The sequence below is a fragment of the Taudactylus pleione genome, unplaced genomic scaffold (genome assembly GCF_031769625.1).
Source record: "Taudactylus pleione unplaced genomic scaffold, aTauple2 ptg000302l, whole genome shotgun sequence".
NCBI classification, from domain to species: Eukaryota; Metazoa; Chordata; class Amphibia; order Anura; family Myobatrachidae; genus Taudactylus; species Taudactylus pleione.
The window spans coordinates 7921395-7946922 of NW_028284703.1; the positions used below are offsets into that span (position 1 = coordinate 7921395).

The 25528-nt window shown below is 46.1% G+C and overlaps 1 protein-coding gene across 1 annotated transcript in view; it reads right to left on the minus strand.

Annotated features, from left to right (window-relative positions):
- RELL1 (RELT like 1) overlaps positions 1 to 25528 on the minus strand; it is a 71798-nt gene that overhangs the window by 39947 nt on the left and 6323 nt on the right. Inside the window, exon 2 of the mRNA XM_088442016.1 lies at positions 173 to 388. Coding sequence (XP_088298142.1) covers positions 173 to 388 — 216 coding nt within the window. The remainder of the gene's footprint in view (positions 1 to 172; positions 389 to 25528) is intronic.

Below are 25528 nucleotides of genomic sequence, written 5' to 3' on the forward strand. Positions count from 1 at the left end.
TGTGAAATGCATTAACAAATTCTCAGACCTTGTCCTTCTATTAACAAAGGTTAACGCAGACAATACTGAAAAATAGCAACACTTGTCATATATACTTGTGAGTCCATTTCCAACAGTAATTGTGAAGCTCAGCATCAGAGTGCGATTAATGGGCTACTGACAACATGCTTACCGATCTTCTCTCCAGTTACTTTCTCCTCCTCCCCAGGCTCTGCAGTAGTGCAGCGATAGCCTTTCTTCTTCAGGATATGGCAGATCAATACTCCTGATAGGCCCATGATGAAGAAGACTGGAACCAAGATGAAGGCAAGATATTCTGGGTGCCCATCCACACTGGAATCCACCTTACTACCAGGACTTGCCATAGCGTGCTCAGATGTCAGAGACTCTATAAGGGAAAAAAAAACAAATCATGTAAAACCAACAGAAGCTAACAGAAGACGTGCGCACTATGCAAGTTTCTTTTTAATTGAAAGCTATGGCAAGTATCTATACCATGGAGAGATCTACAGTGCCTTGCAAAAGTATTCACATCCCTTTACATTTTTCATGTTTTGTTGCCTCACAACCTGGAATTAAAATGAATTGTTTGAAGGTGTGCATCATTACATTCACAGAACATGCCTACAACTGTGAAGTTGTGTTTCTTTCTATATTGTGAATCAAACTACATTTAGGACAACATAACAGAAAACTTCAGCTTGCATAACTATTCACCCTCCTAAAGTCAGTACTTTGTTGAGCCACCTTTTGCGGCAATTACAGCTGCAAGTCACTTTGGATAAGTCTCTATGAGCTTGCCACATCTTGCCCCTGGGAATTTTGCCCATTCCTCAAGGAAAAACTGCTCCAGCTCCTTCATGTTGGATGGTTTCCGCTTGTGAACAGCAATCTTCAAGTCTGACCACAGATTCTCAATTGGATTCAGATGTTGGCTTTGGCTAGGCCATTCCAACACATTCCGGCTAGGCTGTTTTAGCAGGGCGCGGCGCCCTGCCCTCCTTCTGGAGGGCAAAAAGCCCCGTGCCCTCCAGAAGGAGGGCAAAAAGTGCCCTGCCCTCACAGCCTGCGGGTGCAGTCTTCACCCGCGGGTCGCAGTGTCCCGCGGGTGGGGAAATATGTGGTGACCCGGTCACCGCCAGAGAATGGACGCCGGGCACATGCGCCCGGCATCTATTCTCCCTGTCGGCAGCGCTTGGGAGCTGCCCGACATGTCCGTAATCACAGGGCACGCCCCCAGGAGTGATGAAAAGGGGACGAGTCTTCTAGACACGCCCCCTTTCGGGCGCGTGTACGGAAGTGCCCTCTCTAGCTCCGGCACCCTGCCTGCCGCCGGAGCTAGAGTGAACACTACACTGGAGTGTTGCTTTAGCAGTATGCTTCGGGTCATTGTCCTGCTGGAAGGTGAACCTCCGTCCCAGTCTCAAATCACAGGCAGACTGAAACAGGTTTTGCTCAAGAACATCCCTGTATTTAGCACCATCCATCTTTCCCTTGAGTCGAATCAGTTTCCCAGTCCCTGCTGCTGAAAAACATCCCCACAGCATGATGCTGCCACCACCATGTTTCACTGTGGGGATGGTGTTCTTGGGGTGATGGAATGTCAGTGTTCTCCCCAGGCTGTTTTCTGCGGGCGCATCACCCGGCAGAAACAGCCCACCACCCGGCACTTCCCCCCCCGCCGCATTCCCGGTCATCCTCCGCCTCCTGGTGTTGAACGCTGACCTCTGAAGCGACCGGAGGCTAAAGAAGCCTCCGATCGTATCATAGGCAAGCGTTCCCAGTGATGCACTGTGCGGGCGGCGTGAAGAGCCTACCCTGCGCACCTGCTAGATCCAGTCAGAGCGAGGCAGCGGGAGTGGGAGCGGCGCCGCCGAGCATGTTCAAGTAAGTTCTGGGCTGAGGTTGTGACCAGTCTGAGGACACTGCATAGGGGCACTACTTCAGCCTGGGGGCACTTCATAAGGGCAAAACAAAACTACTGGGGGCAATGTATAAAGGGGAAAACTACAGGGGGCAATGTATAAAGGGGAAAACTACAGGGGGCACTGCATAATGGCCAGTGGGGGAGCAGCCTGAGAACTGTCGGGCTGGAATGGTAAGGGAGGGCAGTGTTCTCCCCAGGCTGTTTTTTGCAGGTGCACCACCCGGCACTTTGGGAGTCTGCAAGTGGGGACAGTATCTGGGAACTGTATAAAAAGGACCAAATCCAACAGCTTTGCAGCTTTTCATAATCAGACAACTGGGCCTCTAATAAGAGGAGAATATATAAAATGTTATTTGAAGTTTAAATAATTAGAAGGTCAGGGTTTAAAACATTTTATTATTGCGAAGGCCCCACCCGGCTACTTCTTGATACCACCCGGCTGGAAAAATTTTCTGGGGAGAACACTGGATGTGTTGGGTTTGCGCCAGACACAGTGTTTTGCTTGGTGGCCGAAAAGTTCAATTTTAGTCTCATCTGACCAGAGCACCTTCATCCATACATTTGGGGAGTCGTCCACATGCCTTTTGGCAAACTCAAATCGTGTTGTCTTATTTTTATCACTAAGTAATGGCTTTTTTCTGGCTACTTTTCCATAAAGCCCAGCTCTCTGGAGTGTACGGCTTATTGTGGTCACATACACAGATACACCAGTCTCTGCTGTGGAACTCTGCAGCTCCTTCAGAGTTACCTTTGGTCTCTGTGCTGCCTCTCTGATTAATGCCCTCCTTGCCCGGTCTGTGAGTTTTGATGGGCAGCCCTCTCTTGGCAGGTTTGTTGTGGTACCATGTTCTTTCCATTTGATAATGATGAATTTGATGGTGCTCCGGGGGATCAACAAAGATTTGGATATTTTTTTTTATAACCCAACCCAGAATTGTACTTCTCAACAACCTTGTCCCTGACTTGTTTGGAGAGCTGCTTAAGCTGGCTGCACACTAGACCAACTTACAAGCAACCATCCAACTAGTTGATTGGTTGGAATGAAAACCTGGTAAGGTATGAAAGCAAATGATAATCAGCAATTTGCTCCCAAACAATGGAAAATGGACAAAAACTGTTTGTTAAATGTTTGATCTAAACAATTTGTTCAAACTTGTCTGACAGCCATTTTCATCTGTTTCCTGGCATTTAGGAGCAAATTGCTGACCATCATTTACTCTCATACATTACCAGATTTTCATTCCAACCAATCAACAAGTTGGATGGTTGGATGCAAGTTGGTCTAGTGTGTGGCCAGCTTAAGTCTTCATTGTGTGATGCCTCTTGCTTAGTGGTGTTGCAGCCTCTGGGGCCTTTCAGAAAAGGTGTGTTTATACTGACAGATCATGTGACACTTAGATTTCACACAGGTGGACTTCATTTCACTAATTATGTGACTTCTGAAGGTAATTGATTACACTGTACAACTAATACTTTGAATTTGTTTCCTTTCTAAAAATAGTCATACATTACTAATTTGAGGTCAAGAAATACAAATTATTTCAGAATGTTTTTACTAGCTCTATTTTTTGAGCTACACTACTTGCACTATACTGTATGTACATTAGGAATATAGTCATAGTGAAAAGCTATTTTAAAATAATCTCATATTTTCTTGATTGAATTAAAACAACTGTTATTTATTTTCTATCAATCACAAATAAGAACACAAAATGAAACAAACATACAGCATATGAAAGTACTATCTAATATAGTGGCCTATTCATGGGGGTGCTTTCTCTTTGCTTGTCGCTTGTCCTCCTCTTCTGGGGCATCTCTTGTCACTGTCCAACAGTAGTGATCACCTACCCTGATATCTTTGTGCCATTGCTGAAATGTCTTTGTGGAATCGGTCACTATGCTTGTCACTCAGTGCACCACAGTTATCTTGTGTGGGTAATCCTGTGAATCGCATATATTTGAATAGGGGAGGGGACAAATAACTGATTCATTTAATTGGGTCATTAGCCCCCCCCCCCCTCTGCGCGGAACGCAGATTGCTGGTAAGATTCTCTCCATTCTGCCCACTTCACTAGGAATACCCTTACATCGTCATAAATGGGCTATATCTCGGAACTCAGAGCTAACAGAGTTTTAAATGTCATATTCATTCTTTGCATGCTGATATCAATTAGAAGTAACTATTTACACATAGGAAACATTTTCATTGTTATGCAGTGTTACCATAACTTTTGAGGGACTTCATAGCAAAGGGGGTGATTACATATGCACATGCCAATATTAAGAATTTTATTTATAAAGATTATTTTTTATATATATTTTTCTAATTTCACTTCACCAAATTAGACTATTTTGTGCAGATCCATCACATAAAATTCAGATTAAAAAAAAAAATTACATGTTGTAATGTAACAAAAAAGGTAAAAAGCCAAGGAGGGTGAATACTTTGCAAGGCACTGTATATAACTAGTGACCTGCCCCGGGAGCAATTTTTAATTTACTACGATAATCTTTTTTTAACCGAGGTCTTATAAGATTGCCTTGTAGGCGACATTACCAGTTTTTTTTTTCTCCTGATGTCAACACGAAAAGATTTAGTTTTGACGTGACGCGCAAAAGGGCCACGTAACGTTGTCCGTGAGAAAAATCAGTCTCCACTTAGGTCAACTTCAACCACTGTGCTTTATTTATTCTCATGCCAAAAGCAGACCCTTACCGGGAAACCATGGCGTAAATTCATCCCTGACGCCTGGAGGCAAGTTGTAAGGATAATTCCAATTGTGAACCTTTATAATAATAATAATAATAATAATAAAAAAAAAACTAAAAACAAATATTCATCCTTACATAGTGGTATAGTGTCTAAGTCCAGGCCAGGGTCACAGTGTCTGCTTCGTCAAGTGATATTTTATTTATACACATAATTAAAAAAGCTAAACATGTAATGAAGTTTGTGATAAAAAGGCATCGCTTATTAAAGGTGTGATGTTACACTAAAAATGTACTTATTATGGAAATAAAACTAGGTTTTGTAGACCGATTAATACTGGACAAAAAGCATTTTGCAAGGAATGCTCTCTTATGAAATTGTTTTCATTGTCAGGATGATTTGATTTGTGGAAACACTATGGGTTCGATTCAATTCAACGCGAATGGAATAGCGCCGGGAAGTAGCTCCCGGAGCGATTCAATTCAGCGCGTTGTTTTGTCAGAGAATGCTGGCTCCAGCGCCTTAAACACGGTTTTCAGTTGCGAGAACTAACATTCTCCGACTAAACTGTCTGGCGCAATGCTGTTTCCACGGCGATAAGGGCAGAAAACAGCATCACGCTTGTAGTTTTGTCGGATTTCTGGTCACACCCCAGGAGGGATGTGAGAAGAAATCCTTAGTCGGGGATAACAGCGCACTGAATTGAATAGCTCCGGGAGCTTCTTCCGGGACCTATTCAATTCACGTTGAATTGAATCGAGCCCAATGACAGCACCTCAACTGTATCTGCATCAAAGGGTCATTTCTCACTCCAACACGTCGTCTATAATTAGACAATCACCCATCAGGAATACTTGGATGTGCTCTATCCCAATTGTTTTTTCTCACTTTATAGTTTATTTATTTGAGCCAATTTGCCATTCAGCAGTCAGAGCTCAGCATGGTACATAAACAGCCGCCGATATTTCAATCCCATTCCTATACCCTGAGCTAAGGCTGCGGAATAATAACAGAATCTTCCATAATAAAAGTATAGCACTGATTACAATACAGTGTATTACTTTGGCATACCATTATGGAACTCCAACAGACAAAATCTGCGATTCAGAATTAGTGCATTAGAAAGGGAAATCAGAGAACGTAGTAAAGCAGCTACTACAATAATGTAATGCAAGAAAAAAATAATGCTATATACACTTTCTATTGTCTTGTCAAAGCTCAATGATGACCCACCTGTCATTTTAAATCTCATTCAGGTTTCCCTATCAGACACAACATTGCTAAGTTGATAAAACTCATTATTATACATACATCACCCCTGTGCATGGATACGCCTGAGTGACGCTACCCTTAGGTGACGTGCAAATGGATGGAGCCACCTGTGTAGTTATCCTTTTCAAATGCAGTAAGTGAAATTATGCCGCTCCGATTCCTTATGCAAACTGCCATAAATATTCATACATAATACGGATACAAAAGCTGCATAAGATTTTCTACTTGTTGCTGCCAAACAAAGCCCCCTAAGCTGGCTGTCTTCATTTTGCCCATGGCAGGACACCCCCCCCCCCCCCCCCAGCTAAGAGAGTACAAGTACTGCAGCTGTGTACCGTATACTCAGTGCGCTGATGTACACTAAAAGGCTACATGCCATATCCTCTTGTATTGTGGATATACATGCATCCAGCCGCTCATACAAGCAGCACTGGTTTTATGTAATAATGGGAAAATTAAAAAACAAAAAAGGATCCAAGAGAAGTTCACTGTTCAGTGTCCACAAAAATAGCACAGAAGTAAAGCTCAGCCAAATCCAATATTAGATATACTCTACCACTGTAAAAATATATATTACCCAATATAATGCACGTTCTAAAGATTTCCATAAAAGTGCTGAAAATGGGGGACAGATAAATGTTAAGCAGCTTAAAAAAAAAAAAATATATGATTTCTGCAAAAAATAAATATTTCTAGGACTTACAGAAAGCATCTAAATGATTATCTTTAGGGCAAAGTCAGACGTGAACAAGTCATGACGAGATGAGCTCCCGTTGCCAGACTTGGGGGTTACGTTAGCTACATGCTGGAAGGTAGCTCTTCTCTACATGTATAGACACAAAGGAGCGAAGACTCAAACTGGAAACTGTACTAGTTTAGGATACCGTGCACCACAAATGCTCTGGGAAAGAACACGTCCTTGGATAGAAGTATTTTATTTTAATGTACAGCGTTGCACTTTACGGCTACAATTTTGAAAGCTATGTTTTAGTTTCATATATCATGGTTTCTATCAATAGGGAATACTAGGTATTGCAACAATTTATTATGATACAAAATTTCCCATTGGGTTGCCTTTTCTCTGCACCAAATAGTATATAATATCACAGTATGCTTGGGGGTACCGTGTATACCCTAGTTAGATCATACACTGAAGTGCCAAAAGTCATAACATAAAAGGTAAGAGAAGGCGGCGTCACCGTACATCTTAGAAATGCCCATATCTGCATCAATAGTAATCGGACATCTTGAGAGTCAGTTTGAACACTGGCTGGGTTGCTCATTGCAAGGTGAACGTGAAGTAATGGCGTTCGAACGGGGCTTGATAGTGGATGCCCGATGGATGGTACATTCCATTTGCGAAATTGTGCAGACATTCAACATCCCTCGAGCTACGGTGTCGCGTGTGTTCCGGGAATACCTCATGGAAGGCATTACCATTACCACCCACCGTGGACAGTGCAGTGGCCGACCACAGGTGCTTAATGAGCGTGACCAGCAGCATCTGGCCAGAATTGTCCGTGGTAACAGACAAGCGACATTTCCTCAAGCCACATCCTTATTCAATGCAGTAGGTACCAGAGTACGGGTATGGCGCAGACCCCATGAGGCCATGGACCCCAGTTGTCAACAAGGCACCATACAGGCTTGTGGTAGTTACATAATGGTGTGGGTTGTGTTCACGTGGCATGGGCTGGGTCCGCTGGGCCATCTGAACGCTTCATTGGCCAGTAATTGCTACTTTGCATTGCTGAATAACCATATACAGCCCTCCATGGACCTCATGTACCCCCATACCGATAGAATATTCCAGCAGGATAATGCACCGTATCATCGGACCCAAGTTGTCCAGAATTGGTTTGAGGAGCATTCTGGAGAGTTCCGACAAATGGTGTGGTCACCATTCGCACCAAAGATCCTACACCTACAAATATCAGGGAGCTGTGGTAAGCTTTCCAGAAGGCTTTCCGTCCACTTGTGGAATCGATACCATGTTGAGTTGCTACACTTCACCGGGCTATAAGGGGGCCCTACATGATGCAATAGGCATCTATCCGACAACTTTTGGAACTTCAGTGTATGCATTGTTAGTAATTTATAACTTACTTGCCTACTTAGCCGGAATGCCTGGGAGACATCGGAATTTTGGAGAGTCCCCACCTACTGCCGGGAGAGCTGGCTACACTTTCAAATCCCATTCGCTTCCTAGTGAAATGGGCAGGACGGTGTGCATGAAGACAAGACTTGGCAAAATCACAGCTTATGCCAAGAATTGCAGCACTTTATTACATGCGGACAAGATTCATCCCACAGGAGAGGTGAAAAAATAGCATTTATGTAATTTTCTGCATTGCACCACACATGGTAAGAGCCATCTAGCCTGCCCTGTTGCAGAGAGTCCTCCTTTCTGCTGGCCGGCATCTCAGGCAGTGCAGGTGGGTAATTTTTTTGCCCTGGCTCAGAACTCTTACAGGAATTTGAACAATCTTGCGGTTAGTGGGCAAAGATTTATCTTTTTCATTTATCATTATACAATGCCCGGCAGGGAGGACACTGTCTGATCAAAGTGTGAGGCCAGCGTTGTAAGTCCACCTGTGCTATGAGGTGTCAGCTAGTAGGATATACCGTGCTCACAATCGTAAAGGGGGGTATCCACTAGACGATAAAGTTGAACGATTACGATAAAATCGTTTGATAATCGTTCGAACATCGTTTGAAAATTTGGTCTATTAGACATCTATCATCGTGCAAACATGCTGGTCAACCTGACGATATCGTCAGGATCAGCATTTTTGCAGATGACTGATTGTGCCTACACTGAACGACACATCGTTCAGTGTGGGCACCCTGCAGTGTAGTGAACGACTGAACGATAACGATATCGTTATCGTTCAGTCTTTTCACTGCCGGGTAGTGGATACCCACCTTAAGAGTTTGCCAGAAAAAATAGCATCATCCAGCACTTGAAATTATGTAGCAGAGGTTCCTAAATTGTGGTGAAGATAATGGTAATCTGTAGCCGAATGTGTGAAATTATGTGGTATTGTGGGTATATGTGATTATCTATTGGCAACAAGGGTCGATGTCTGCACACATACGCACTGTACATGAACTACTCGTGAAGAAAAAAAAAAAAAAACTACTAAAAAAATAAATAAATAAAAAAAATTTATTAAGTAGGAAAAAAAAAGAATGGGGAATGAAGGGGGGTGGTGGGCTGCTGCAGATGTGGTTGCGACTTGCCGTAAAATGCGTGCTCACGATTGGGCACATGCGTCTAGTTCACCATTTGCACATAGGAAACATTTTCATTGTTATGCAGTGTTACCAGAACTTTTGAGGGGCTTCATAGCAAAGGGGGTGATTACATATGCACATGCCAATATTCAGAATTTTATTTATAAAGATTATTTTTTATATATATTTTTCTCATTTCACTTCACCAAATTAGACTATTTTGTGCAGATCCATACGCCATGCAGCATGGGACCCGGCAGTGAGCTTCCAGGTCCCGTGCTGCTCTGCCAGCGTTGGGCGTCTTTTTCTGACTAGGATGCACCAGCAGACTGTGCGGATTAATTTGATAAGCGACGCTTGTATATACCTGTGTGCACCTGTGTGTGTGTACTGTATATGAGCCACAACGGAACTTGGAATGAAAAAAGTTGCAGCAGCTACATTGTAGCACTTCATATACAGATATACAAGTGTCGCATATCAGATTAAACAGCACAGGCTGCTGGTGCGTTCTAGTCACATCACATTGCGACAGGCGCATTTTTGACAAAAAAAAAAGGCAAAATAAAAAAAAACAGATGCCCGGCGCTAGCAGAGTCTCACGGGACCTGGCATGGCAAGGGGGGATTTTAGCACGATAAATGAAAGGGCACCCAGAGCCAGAACAAGAATTGAATGACGCCCCATCTAAAGTGACGGGCCGTCAGGCGCGATGGAGCACGCAGAAACAATTGAATCACCCCGAGACGTGGTGCCTTGTTGACAAATGGGGTCCATGGCCTCATGGGGTCTATGCCCCTCCCAAACCCTACCATCAACGCGAAACAAAGGAAACCGTGACTCATCGGACCACGCCACATGTTGCCAGTCCTCAAGAGTCATTAGCAACGTCACAAGCCCACTTGGAGCGCTGTGTCCAGTGTCGTAGAGTTAACAGAGGCACTTATGCTCCTATATCCAATAGAAGCTAAAGAACGCTGCACTGACCTGCTGGATATGCGTCTGGTACCTCCTGCAGCATTACATATATAGATCTAAGTCAGATGACCATAAACACAATAAGGAGAGGCCAGATGTCGTAATGGAAAAGGAACTCACAGGAACAAAGGGTGATTCATACACCATGTGTGGATTTAGCATGATACAAAAGTTTCTGAGAAAGTATGTGAACCTCAGGGGGTGGTAATTGGATTATGTAACGCTATCCTATTGTCTACTTCCTTTCTATACAGCTCCTGTATGTATCAGGCTATACCAGATATCCTGTTGATGGAAATATTAATTCCCAGAATAAGTATGTGTTTAAGTATTTATGACTGTAGCCTAATTTCTGTATTTATTGAAATGTACACTGCATGTGTGTGTGTGTATATTTGTATGTGTACGTACCTTGACAGAAGATGTGCAAGTAGCTGGTGCGCTCTGAGCGTGGCAGTCTGTGAAATGGGAGTTTCTGGGCAGCAAACTTGCAAACTCACAGGAAAGTTTTGTCTCATGTGAGTGTTGTAGGCGTGTGGCCAGACTTCCGCGCTAGTTTGAGGCGCACGTATGGACACCGGTTTATAACGGATATTTGCAACCTGCATGGGGTAGGAGGTGGGTGCCAATACAAATGATGACTTACAGAAAAACAGACTGATCTGCAGATATATCTGCAGACTGTGTAGAACATAACTTCTGCATACAGACTGCCCAATTCGTCATGACTGACATCATAACTGGGCGGGTATTAACTTGCACCCGCCCAGTTGAGCTGTCAATCGCCACCGGCCTATGCACACATAACTGTAGATATATTGGGCATCGGGTGTGCAGCACAGCCGAAGTGATACATCTCTTCTGGTATACACTGGCAGACGCGCGCGCGCACGCACACACACACACACACAATATATCGGCCGTTCAATGGAACATCCGGCATGTCGGCCAGTGTGTACCCAGCATAAGTGGTAAGATCAAATGCATGAAGCCATAGGGATACGTTAATTAGCATAAGGTAGTAAATCATGCTGCCGCAGCCGCTTTGCGTTTGACTCAGAATCAGGCCCTATATGAGCTGTATATATAAGTTACTAGTATTTTGGACCCATCTTTTGCCAGGTTGCTAGTTATTGTGCAGTTGTTTGTTCTCTCTTCCCACTGGCTTCCCATCTCTCTCCCAGTATTCCTTAGGTCTTCCCCTAGTTCTCTCCTATTCCTCCTCTCACCCCTATTCTTCCCCCATCACACTCTTTACAGATAGAGTTTGTAGATAGATGAGTTTCAAAAACCAGTGTGTGAGGGCAAGCGAGTGGGTGGTGGGGCAGATGTGAGGGCATGTATTAGCAGTGGGCATTTAGTATATAAATAGTTTTCATACAGTAGTTGTACACCATTCACCTATGGAAAGTAGGCTACAGTACACTGAACAGCCAAATCTACAATGTAATTGCGCTCCTGAATGCAGCTCTTAAGTGAGTTTGCCGAAAACCCCACTGATGTCATGTTTCTCTATGGAGAAGTGTTACAAAATTCTAAGACACTCTCCCTGGGAACAGGACGTTACCTTCCTCTGACTACTCCCCACTCCCTCCTCATCTCTCTTTCACACTTGTTTCCCCTGTCTATCTGTAGCCCTCAAAATGTGCTAAATGATCAGCAAGGCCATCTCAGATGTAATAGATGATGTATCCCCACAGTCAATGCGGTGGCAGTCATCACCCAGGGCTGGAGCTTGGCCTTCTCCGCTGAGGGGCATGGGTCCCGCCAGTTCCTCCCAGTCTCCAGAGCTAGAGGCTCACCCAGGAGCAGCATGTGGGAAAGTGGGTGAAAGTCTCTCTCTCCAGCAGGATGTCCATTGCGGCAATAACAGCTGCAGGCGAGATGTGCGTGGTGGGCAGGGGCACCTCTGGTTTTCTGCCATCCAGACCAGCATGCTGGGCATTTTTTGGGAGGTTGTTTCAGAAGCTACTCCATTCACGCGGAGGATTGCCAGTTAGCTGTGGGATAGTAAAGACAATGGTATCCAGCCAGCCAGTGAGAGCTGAGAGCAGGCGTGGCCTCCCTGGAGTATTCTACGGGACGGCCATAAATTATATAATAAAAGATAGATTATGTAGCCAATATACCAGCAATATAAAAGAACCTCAGCAAAATTAGCAGAACAGCTGCGTTTGATATACAGGATAGAGATAAGACACCATGTTGCTGAGCGACTAAACCGATCACCTGGAGCTATGGGCGGTCTCATTATTTCTATATAGGCTAGGGAACAGCTCCAGAAAATACCTTCTATTGTGCTTAATCTACCAAAAATAGGAAGTCATTGTGGAGGATCAATGGGTCAGTGTGAGTACTGCAGAATAATAAGGCTGATTCACCAAGCGGAAAAAACCTTCTAGTGAACTGCACAAGAAACAGATATTACATAACCTTAAATAATATGTTGGATTGACACAAAGGCTACCTTTTAAAATGGATTTAATACATAATACCTAGTTAGTACGTATAACAATTCAATTTTCTAAAAATACTTGTTTATATTAAATGAGTAATCTAGTGTTCTTGGATATCTCAGTATCTAACCAGTATCATCTGGAAAGTGTAAATGGTTATATTGTAGATACAAAGTTGATACTTGTATGCTCACCAGTTGGTTGTTGCAATTTGATTAGAAACAAATGTCTCTTTATATAATAATCCTTTAACAGTAAAAGTTAGTAACTTTGAAGCTCACCGGCTGTATCTCAAATAGATCACGGAATTCCCAGTAGCAACCTAATATCTTGGGGTGCTAACAATTTAAAAAAAAAGTTCTTAGCTTGCCGTTGTGTAGGAGGCCTGCAGTGCCTCTCACCTTTGTGATTCAAATTGGCAATAGCGGGGAAGTGCGGTACCCTGTATAAATAATCAAGGTCCAGTACTCACACTGCCCGTGGTCCTTCCAATTCTGTCCACTGCAAAGGAGCGGGCACACTGGGTTTGTAACAGCTTGTGCCTCCAGCTACCAATGCGTCTGACCTCTCTCCTCACTTCTGAGCACTGAGAGTGAGGAGGAGTGTAAAGCACGTTGTGCTGGTTGGTCCACGGAAGCAGCTCTAGCTACCGAGCCTGCATGTCAGAGTAGACTCCTAGTGTGTAACAAGGGAGCCCAGGTGCTCGCACGCCGATAGTGAGTCCCGGTGAATGCTACGGGAACACAGTGGTTGTGAAAAAAAGCCCTTGGATAAGAGCGAAACGCATCTATCAGGGATCATCCACCTACTCCTTGTTGCCTAGAGACGGAATTTCCCAGTGCGTCAGGGTGGGCGCCCTGTGGACCTCGTAGAAACAGAGATAACAAAGGTAAGTTCTTACCATATCTCTTGTTTTCTACTTCAGGGTCCATAGGGAGTAAACAGGGTTGACCTTGGGGATGTCCCAATGCAGTACAACTAAGGGCGGGGACGCTCCTGTGCTGAAAGGAGAATCCGGCGCACGAAGGATGCATCCTGAAAGGCGAAGGTGTTAAAAGCATAGAACCTTAGAAAGGTCTGGATGGAAGACCACGTGGCCGCCTTACACAGCTGAACGGCCGAGGCGCCACGGCTAGCAGCCCACGAGGGACCCACAGACCGAGTAGAATGAGCCTTAACAGAGGACGGAACAGGCAAACCCTTCTGTGCATAAGCCTCATAAATAACCAAACGAAGCCAACGGGCCAAAGTTTGTTTGCCGGCAGGCCAACCCCTCTTGTGAAAACCAAAGAGAACGAACAAGGAATCAGACTTTCGAATGGAACTAGTCCAGTCTACATAAACTTTGAGAGCATGGACCACATCTAAGGAAGCCTCACCAGCCGAGAGATCAGGTGACTGAAATGCCGGCACAACAATTTCCTGATTAATGTGGAACTTAGAAACCACTTTAGGTAGAAAACCTGGGCGAGTGCGAAGCACTGCCCTGTCCTGGTGAAAAATCAGAAAAGGAGAGCGACTGGAGAGCACCCCCAATTCTGACACCCTTCTGGCTGAAGCAATCGCCAGTAGAAAAGCAGTCTTAACCGTCAACCATTTGAGTTCCACCGACTCAAGAGGTTCAAATGGAGGACCCAGTAAGGCACGAAGCACCAGAGCCAAATCCCACGGAGCCACTGGGGGGACAAAGGGAGGCTGAATCCTGAGAACACCCTGGAAAAAGGTGCGGACATCTGGCAGAGTAGCTATCCTACGCTGGAACCACACAAAGTGCAGACACATGAACTTTCAAAGACGCTAGGCGTAAGCCTAGGTCCAAACCAGACTGAAGGAATGCCAAAACTCTAGAAACACGAAACGCCTGAGGATCGTAGTTTTTGGACTCACACCATTGAAAATAAGTATGCCACACTCTGTGGTAAATCCTGGCGGAAGCAGGCTTACGCGCCTGTAGCATTGTGCTGGAAAATCCCAGAGACCTCAAGACGGATGTCTCAAGAGCCACGCCGTCAAAGACAGACGACCCAGATCCGGGTAAAGGCAGGGCCCCTGAGACAACAGGTTCCGACGTTGAGGCAGAAGAAACGGAACTTTGATGGAGAGGCCCCGAAGATCGGAGTACCAAGGAAGTCTGGGCCAAGCCGGAGCCACGTCCTGGACCCGTACACAGGCAGCTTGTGACGGGAGGCCATGAGGTCCACCTCCGGCAGTCCCCACCTGTCCACGAGTAGTTGAAATACCTCTGGGTGAAGGGACCATTTCCCAGGATGCACGTCGTGACGGCTGAGGAAGTCCACTTTCCAATTGAGGACTCCTAGAATGAAGACTGCCGAGATGGCCGGAAGGTTGCACTCCGCCCAAGACAGATGCGTGACACCTCCGACATTGCTGCTCAACTGCGAGTCCCCCCTTGACGGTTGATGTACGCCACCGTGGTGGCGTTGTCGGACTGAACTTGCACTGCCCTTCCTTGAAAAGTGTGACCGGACAACTGGAAGGCCCTGTACATGGCCCGAAGTTCCAGAATGTTGATGGGAAGAACCGCTTCTTCCGCCGTCCAACGGCCCTGAAGAAGTGAATGTGGACCTAGCGTTCGCGCTAGGCTGTTCTAGCGGGGCACGGCGCCCTGCCCTTCTTCTGGAGGGCAAAAAGCACCCTGCCCTCCAGAAGGAGGGCAAAAAGCGCCCTGCCCTCACAGCCTGCGGGTGCCGTCTTCACCCGCGCGAAGCAGTGTCCCGCGGGTGGAGAAATGTGCGGTGACCCGGTCACCACCGGAGAATAGACACCGGTCGCATGCGCCCGCCATCTATTCTCCCTGTCTGCAGCGCTTGGGGGCTGCCCGGCGTATCCGTAAGTGCCGGCACGCCCCCAAGTCTGACGAAAAGGGGACGCGTCTTATAGACACGCCCCCTTTTCATGACCACGCCCCCTTTTTGGGCGCACGCACAAGGTTGCCCTTCTCTAGCTCCGGCGCCCTGCCTGCCGCCGGAGCTAGAGTGAACACTATGGACCTGACACTGCCCCCCAACCCCGGAGACTGGCATCTGGCGTGAGCAGAACCCAGTCTGGGATCCAAAAGGGGCGACCCTTGGTGAGATGTGACATCTGAAGCCAACCAGCAAACGACAGGCGCACCTCCGGAGACAACACCAGCATCTGAGTCCTGATCCGGTGTGGTAACCCGTTCCATTTGGATAGAATCAGCCCCTGCAGGGGCCTGGAATGAAACTGGGCATACTCCACCATGTCGAATGTCGCCACCATGGACCAGAGAACTCTCATTGCCGAGTGAACCGACACCTGGGAACTCTTCAGACAACTGCTCACTTGTAGTTGTAGGGAGGGCATCTTTTCTGGAGGTCAGAAAGATCCTTTGCTGACGAGAGTCCAGAAGGACTCCCAAATGAACCATCCTCTGTGACGGAATGAGGGAGGACTTCTTCCAGTTTATCAGCCAACCATGCGCTTGCAGACAAGCGATCGTCAGGTGCAGATGTTGTTAAAGTACCTCCGGAGAGCCTGCCAGCAATAGGAGGTCGTCTAGATACGGCTAAAGCCGTAAACCTTGGCTATGCAGATGGGCAGCCATGACAGCCATAATTTTGGTGAACACCCTTGGAGCTGTGGAAAGGCCAAAGGGCAGAGCCTGAAATTGGAAGTGAAGCTGACGTATAGCAAACCTCAGATACCGCTGGTGTGAAGGTGCTATAGGGACATGGATGTAGGCATCCTGGATGTCCAGGGAGACCATATACTCCCCCAGTTCCATAGCCAGAATGATGGAACGCAAAGTTTCCATCCTGAATGTGGGCACTCTGAGGAACTTCTTCAACGATTTTAGGTTGAGGATAGGCCGATGAGACCCATTGGGTTTTCGGAACCAGAAACAGAGAAGAGTAGCACCCCGTCCCGCGTTGAGAAAGCGGAATGGGAACAACGACCCCTGCTTTCAGCAAGGACTCTATGGCCTTGGTCTTGTCCTGTGAAAGACTCGTGCAGAAGAACTGTTGGGGGGGTCTGTGACGAAAGGAAAGGGCACACCCCTGAGAGACCACTTCTCGTACCCAAGCATCCGTGGTGGTATTGCACCAGCACTGGGCGAATTGAAGAAGTCGGCCTCCCACTCTGGGATCCAACAGAGAGAGGTCCATCCCATCAGGCTGAAGGCTTATCCTCTTGGAAGCAGGGAGTCTAGTGCTCCAGGCCTGCTTCTTTGGTTTAGGGGCAGCCTTGGTTGACGGCTGCCTCGGGAAGGACTGACCCTTGGACTTACCCTGAGTACGAAAAGACTGAAAGGCTGAGGTCCTAGCCTTAGAAGGTGCAGCTGCTGATGGCAGAAACGCAGACTTAGACTTTGCCAAGGTATCAACAATTTTGTCCAGGTCAGGACCGAACAAAATCTCCCCATTAAAGGGTAAGGCCTCCAGGCTCTTCTTGGAATCCGCATCTGCTCTCCAAGAACGATGCCACAAAGACTGGCGAGCAGAGGACGCTGCCGCCGAAACTCTGGAAGTCAGAAGACTGGCATCCAATGACGTTTCTCCAATATAGGAAGCGGCATCCCTCATCTGTCCAACTAAAGCTCTCTGAACCTCCGGAGCTTCCTCAGGAATAGTATCTTCCAGTACATTGGCCCAGCTCTCAATGGCTTTAGCCATCCAAGAGATGGCCATGGACGGACGGGCCACCGCCCCTGAGAGAGAATAAATGGATTTTAAACAAGTCTCCACTTTCCTGTCTGTGGGATCCTTTAGGGATGAAATGGATGGCATAGGCAAGGTAGCACTCTTAATTAAGCGAGTAACATGAGAATCCACCACAGGCGGGGTTTCCCACTTTTTGCAATGACTTGCAGGAAACAGATAACTAGATGCTAAACATTTCTGCGGCTGGAACCTCTTACTAGGCAACTGCCAGGCCTCTGCCATATGATCAGTCAGCTGGTCAGATAGAGGAAAAACAGCCAAAGTCACTTTTGCCTGCTTAAAATTTGGATACTTGGACTTAGGGGCCGGGACATCATCCTCTAGATCAAAAATGGACCGCACCGCCCGCACATTAATGGAAGATTTCGTCTCCACTTCCTGGGCAGGGCAATCCGAATCAGAGTCCTCAGGCAATTCCCCCTCATCCGAGGATGCATCGTAGTCTGATAGCTGCGCAGACTGGGATGACATAACAGTGCGTTTAGACGCCTTTTGAGGTTGGTCACTACGCAACAAAGTTTGAAAGGCTGAAGATGAGGCCGTCAAACTCTGTACTGCCTGCGGGAGACCCTGGAAGGGAAGGACGGACTGCTGCGCCACCGAAGGAGACTGAATATACATAGGGAACCCTGTGTATGGATGAACAGTCTGAGGCCCAGGGGGAGACTGCAATAATTGCAGTATACCCGGAGAAGGGGGGATGGCTGTTTGGGGTAACCCTCTATGGGGGAGAGCAGTCGGAACCGCCAGACAGTCAGCGATGGAAGCCAGCACCTGAGAATACACCGCCCAAGGAGGATCCTGTGCCAAAGTTGGGGGGTTAGAGGGACCAGGTAACTGACAGCACCTCATACACAGCCCATCCTGTGATAAATCCTCCATATTCACCCCAGCAGCGCAGCGTATGCAGGAGAGCAGAGTGGGAGCCGCAGAGCGTTCAACTTCCTCATCAGACATGATAGATATATATATATATATATATATATATATACACACACACATACATACAAATATATATAGCAACACAACAGGGAAGCTCAGAATGTACTCTTGGCGCACCCACAAGCCCACAAATATGGCACCGTGTAGCACACCATAGTATGTGACCGACCTCACAAATACATGACTTTATATTAGTGAGATCCAAGAAAAGCCCTTCCCCTACACACCTGTCAAGGCTGTAGGAGAAGGAAAGGGATAGTTATAGACTGACAGTAAGGAGAAATAAAGCACAGACAGTCAGCACTAGCAAAAGTCACATACAATGCAGAAAGTTAATACTCACTGCACCTTGTCACTACAATCAACCTGCCCAGATTCAGTGTCTGGGAGGGCTATAGTGCTGTGTACGCTGTCCTTTAGCAGGGGAGAGGTACACAGGGGGACCAGTCCACGCGCTGCCTGGGAGATCTGCGCTGCCACTGGAGAGAAGATGGCCGCCGGAGACCTCAGAGGAGGAGTGGCCGCAGGAGGAAGCAGCTCAGTGTCGCCAGACCTGAGCGGAAAGGCGCGCTAAGCTGAGGAGCCGCTAGATAGAGAAGGCTGCCTCTCCTGGCTAGCAATTAACCCCAGGGACGCTGGCTCCCGCTGCCGTCATAATTCCCTGGTGGTCTAGTGGTCCCGCGGGGCATTCCTCCGGAGAGGGGGAGTCCTCCGCCACTGCTAGTGCCTCCGGTCTGTCCTCGGAGACCAGAGGCATGCGACTGCATAGACACGCGGGTCACCGCAAGCAGTGACCCGCGTCTTACCTTATCCCCGGCGCTCCGGAAGCAGTCGTGTGAGTACCCAGAGCCCATTCTAGTACAGACTCTAGGGTCCCACTGCGATCCCCAGATCTGTACTGGCGTCGCGGCGCCAGCAGGGTGTAGGAGTGGCAGCTTGGACGTCCAATGGACAGTCTGATGCTGTCGCTCTGAAGAGTTAGTTAAAAAGAAAAAAATTTAATTAGAAAACTCTAAAAATAAGCTTAGGGGCTGCTAAGTAGCCCCCCTGCGCTAAGGGTGACCCGACTCCGGCCGGGCACCAACTAAAACTGAGGTGCCTGTGGCACGGGGGTGGGGTTATAGAGGAGGATGGCCCAGTGCATCCTGGGAGCAGCTATACCCCAAGGTCAACCCTGTGGACCCCCAATGGACCCTGAAGTAGAAAGATGTTTAAACAAAAAATAAAAATAAAAATTCCAATTCCCTCATGACTGAAGACATTAGTGATAAATATGCAATCATGAATCTTATGTGCACCTTCCTGCCAGGAGGATAAAGAATCTTACAGCCATAATTCATAAACTGGTGAAATCACAGAAACGTGACAACTGATTGGATTACCATTAGTGTAAAGCAGTACACACAATGGCAGATTAGATGCCCAGGTCTGCCAGTGTGTGTGTGTGTGGTGAAAAGTTTACTCATAAACAAACAATGTAGTCATTCTCTGTCGTAAGGATAATTGCAGTTTACACTCACATGTAATAGGAGGTCAGTTATCTCAAGAACCATCAGTTTGTCAACTATTACATTCAGGACAATAGATACAGCTCTGTAGCTGGGCATAGCGAGTCTCTTACAATATCTCCATAGAGACCACCCAAACAGCTGTGATATATTATTAGACTTTAAACTTCATAGCTGCAGAGGTTATTTTATTTTAAGTATACCAAATATGTTGCTCCTTTACTACATATTAGATGGGATACAAACTCTTCTATAGCAGGTTAATGGTTGCGTAAGAGATTCTATGGGGCTAATTCAATTAACCACAATAAACTGCTTTTTTTGCAAAAAAAAGTTTATAGTGTGAATACTTATCGCGCAATCCTGCTAGCCATGGCTTTCGCAGGTGCAAATTCTCCATAGCATTTAATGCATTTATGCAATGCATAGCATTTACTTCAAATTAATCACCACCTCCAAAGAAAGTGAAAAGTTGAGAAAAATCCCTATTTTAAAAAGGTAGATATGTGGGGACTTGGGGCCTGATTCAGAGCCGGACGCTCTGACAAGAGCGCTCGCTCTGAATCAGGGCCATCCTACCTATTATTGGAGCGGCCTCCTGGCCGCTCGCATAGCTGTGGGTGACCACCCACAGCTTATGCGAGCGGCCAAAAAGATGGTAGCGATGGTCAAGACCATCGCGACCATCGGGCTTGCGACGAGACCCTTGCGGTAGGGTCTCGTTGGCCGCAAGCCCGTAGTGCTTTTGGCTCTATCAGAGCCAAAAACACTCCCACTGACATCGCTAGTGTTGTCAGTGGGGCCGGACCCAGACGGTAGGCATTCCCATGGGAACGCCTCAGTCTGGGCAGCCACACCCCCGGCACGCCCACCAAAGGGGGCGTGCTGTCACTCACCATCGACAGCACGCCCCCTTTGGTGCGAGACCCGGAGCGACTACTTCCCCGTCGCTAGCCGGGTCTCGCGCATGCGCACGACGGAGCAGCCTTGGACAACATCGACCCGCTTGCGAGCGCTCAGCGCTCGCGAGGGGGTCTGAATCAGGCCCATGGTTCACAACCACTGGGACACCTTCCTTAATGACTAATTAGGCAAAAATATTTTTTTAATTAGCATAAACCCCCACACATCTGAGACGGATCAGCGCGATGCAGAGATTGGATCCGCCGGTCGGAAACGGCAGACATCGATGTTCCGCGATCCGCCACAGGATCAGTGAAATATTACATGTTAAATTTCACCTATCTGCCAATAACGAGAATTTCATTTTTAACACTCGATATGGGGCCTCCAATTAGGGATGGTATACTATACAGTACACTAGACCGATAACAAGTGATTTTTTCCATTGGCGCCGATGCTACACCATCGATGGCATAGGTCTCAAACAATCGATGATTTTTATAGATGGTTGCTCCATCAACCATCGATGGTGCAGCTGTCAATAGCCATCCCTACAGTTTACCATAAAAATTGCTTTATGGTATACGGTGTTTACAAAAATATATATTTTTAATAAAATAGTGTTGGTTAAGTTTTAAAATGATGTTCTTGACCTAATTCAATCTAAAAAAAAAACCTGACAATTTCTGAGCGGTTTTTGGGAAAAAATATTAGCCAGTCAAGTGGTTAAAAGTGTATTTAAATGACACAAATATATACTTTAAGTTCCCGCTAACCTGCGGGCAGGACAGGGCACTGAGGGAGCAGGTAGGGAGTCTCTGCGCTCCCCGAAAAGGGGGCATGCCTGGGCGGGGAGGGGCCATATTCTAGTGACATGCATACAAAGTCTCCCCTCACAATGAATAGATGCCATGCACATGCACACGACGTCAATTCACCCGGTAGTGATCGGTCACCGCAACTGTTTCCACCCCCGGGAGAAACTGCAGGCTCAGGGCAGGGTGCATTTCGCCCATTTAAAAATCGGCCAGGATGCGGCGCCCTGCTAAAATAGCCTAGCGGGAACACTATATACTTATATACATTTTTTATTTATTTATTAAAGAGTTTCTTAAATAGCGCCGCATATTCTGTTGCGCTTCACAATTGAAAACATTAATAGAACAAAACTGGGTAATACCAGACAGATATATAGGTATGAAGGCCCTGCTCGCAAGCTTACAATCTATGGACGCCCAATTTATGTAGAACATTTAATTTGACCAAAAAAAAAAACACTTGCCATCTATAATTATTTAAGTCTTAGAAAAATGCAAATAACAATCATTTGACACAATTTAAGAACCCCAAAAACTTTTATTAGGGCCACTAATTCACTTCAATACAGTTATCCTTTATCACCTTGCCTTTTTTTGGGGTACTCGCAGATTTCCCCATTTTCACCTAAACATATTGCGGGTAAAAGCAGCAAGAATTATCGCGCGAATTCCGCAACACAACTTTTGCAACTGGAATGCGCAAAATACAGGAACGCAAATAGATGTGATAAACAAAATTATCGTGCGAAGGGTGCGATAACTTGTTGTGCATTAAAGGTATCGCTTTATTGCGGCTAATTGAATACCCCCTATATATCCAAATTGCCAAGATGCTTCATTAAAATTACCCCTCTGTGCTTAATATTTTAAATTTGTAAAGGGGCAACATGCTCCAGTCCCTATAATGCTACAACAGGCGCCATATACAGAAAGCCTATTCTGCCTAGCACGATTTCCTAACCATGCCCATCTTCCCAATACACTTATGCACAGGAACATGTGGTCTCTTCTCTACACAACCAGCGGAGATAAACCAGTTCACAGCTTTTTCTAGCCACTCAAGATATTTCATTTAGACTCCCAAAAGACGAACATCTGTAATTGTAAGCTCTCAGACTATGCAGGATACCTACGTGATCGGAAGCTTAGAGCCTTTGCTGGTTCAGAGCATGAAGAAACCCCTACACCAGAGGTCCCCAAACGTGGTCCTCAAGTCACCCCAACAGTTAAGGTTTTAGAGATATCCATGGTTGAGCACAGGTGGTTAATTAAATTGACTGAGGTACTAATTTAAGTCACCTCCTGGTCAAGCATAGATATCCTTAAAACCTGGACTGTTAGGGTGCCTCGAGGGCCAAGTTTGGTAACCTCTGCCCTACACACATTAATCTATACTAATATAATAAGAAAGTTGTGTGTTTGTTTTGTATGTTGGCGCGAAAACTACTGAAACAATTTTCATGCATCATTTTGTAGTGGAAACTCCTAGAAATAACCTGCACTTTCTTTGCGATCAAGTTAAAGCTGAGCAATAACAAAAACAAAATTTCTTGACATCATCAATGCAAGAGTTAGGTGTAGCACCATGTGCGCGGCCGGTAAGGGATGAGGGGGAGGTGCTTTGGGCCTGCGTTCACTTGAATAAGATAGGCCACATAGTCTGTGCACAGGGCACACAGTGACATTGGTGTGAGTGGTGGGTGAATAGGATAGGCTACATAGCAGTCTGTGCAGAGGGGACACAGTGACATTGGTGTGAGTGGTGGGTGAATAGGATAGGGCACATAGTCTGTGCACAGGGCACACAGTGACATTGGTGTGAGTGGTGGGTGAATAGGATAGGCTACATAGCAGTCTGTGCACAGGGCACACAGTGACATTGGTGTGAGTGGTGGGTGAATAGGATAGGCTACATAGCAGTCTGTGCACAGGGCACACAGTGACATTGGTGTGAGTGGTGGGTGAATAGGATAGGCTACATAGCAGTCTGTGCAGAGGGGACACAGTGACATTGGTGTGAGTGGTTGGTGAATAGGATAGGTTACATAGCAGTCTGTGCACAGGGCACACAGTGACATTGGTGTGAGTAGTGGGTGAATAGGATAGGCTACATAGCAGTCTGTGCACAGGGCACACAGTGACATTGTTGTGAGTGGTGGGTGAATAGGATAGGCTACATAGCAGTCTGTGCACAGGGCACACAGTGACATTGGTGTGAGAGGTGGGTGAATAGGATAGGCTACATAGTCTGTGCACAGGGCACACAGTGACATTGGTGTGAGTGGTGGGTGAATAGGATAGGCCACAGTCTGTGCACAGGTCACACAGTGACATTCGTGTGAGTGGTGGGTGAATAGGATAGGCTACATAGCAGTCTGTGCACAGGTCACACAGTGACATTCGTGTGAGTGGTGGGTGAATAGGATAGGCTACATAGCAGTCTGTGCACAGGTCACACAGTGACGTTGTTGTGAGTGGTGGGTGAATAGGATAGGCTACATAGCAGTCTGTGCACAGGTCACACAGTGACGTTGTTGTGAGTGGTGGGTGAATAGGATAGGCTACATAGCAGTCTGTGCACAGGGCACACAGTGACATTGGTGTGAGAGGTGGGTGAAGGAGCTGCTGCCACCAGTCTGTATAGCGCTGTTGGTCATATGGACCACTCCCGCCACAGGGCCCCTATGCAAAGCAATACAACTAAACACCTCAAATAAAAAAAATGTTGGCAGAAGCGATTTCATCGTGGGCAACAGCTAGTCAGACATTACGCTTGTCAGTAGCCTTATGTTGACTGAAGTGATTTCATCGTGGATGAAGCCGTGGGCAACAGCTAGTCAGACATAAGATTGGTCAGCAATGGCTTGAAAGCTTTAGTAGAGGGCGATCAACAAAGTACAGTCCCTCTGCTAGGCACTACCAGGCTCAGCACGGAAAAGTGGGGCTGCGGTGGAACCCCAAGGGTTTCAGCCACAGATCATCAATTCCGGTCATTGGAAAGGGACCCAGAAAACACTTCTTTTATACCGCAGGGCAAAAAAATCTTACAAAACAAATGCTATTTTCTGTTTGATCCCTTCTGCCTGATGCAATGGAAGAGTCTGGAACTACAGTATCTGCGTTGCACCATAGCTAGAGTAGGGGCTTTCAGACCTTAATACAAATAAGAGGGACTGTACGGGTGACTGTCCCCAAGACAGTGGCAGACAAATAAGATAGGGACTGGATGATGCACGGTATGAAAGTACCTGGCCGTATTATAAATAAAGGATATTTTCAGAAAAAGGGTGCTTGTGTGTTTGCGGGTGTAGAAAAGCTTGTGAGGAGTATACATTCATTAAGCAGCACATAGGATAGGCAGCATGGAAATAAAATGGTCCATTTTGTTTTTTTTATTCCTTTTATTTGAGGGGGGGCTGAAATGATAGTATTGTAGGACTGTTTATTTTATTTTTTTTCAATATTCTGAAAAAACAAAAACAACAATGTGTTTGGACTGAACTTCTTTAACTGTATGAATCCCCACCACTACTGTTATACCATTCTTTATAAGAAAGGAAAAAAAAAAAAAAACATTCTTCCTTCAGTTCCGGTTCAGTCTTCCTTTATCTTCCTGTTCTAGAAAAAACCTCTTATCTGTAAAAATATTGCATATTACTGATCTCTATTATTGCTTTTATTTTTGAATGTTTCTATCGTATAACCCATGTACCAACCTTCTCCTGTGAGCCATAACTGTTCAGTGGTTGAACCATTTGCGCTTTGGTTTTTTGTTTATTACTTTTGGCGATACAGACTCCAGAACTATACACAGCACTCAAGATAACATCTCACTAGTCGCCAGTATCCTCTATTCACCTGCTACTAATGCCTTTTCCTGTACAAACTGGTCCTATGCTGGCTGTTCCCACTGCTTGCTCACCCAAATGTCATCTGATACAATAACCACAGGGTTCCTCTCTTCTGTTGACTACATAATGATTCACTCCTGTCTCATTTTAGATATTCATCATGTGCTACATGCTTTGTTTATTTTTAAAATCATTAGGGGGAATTCAATTATATTACACA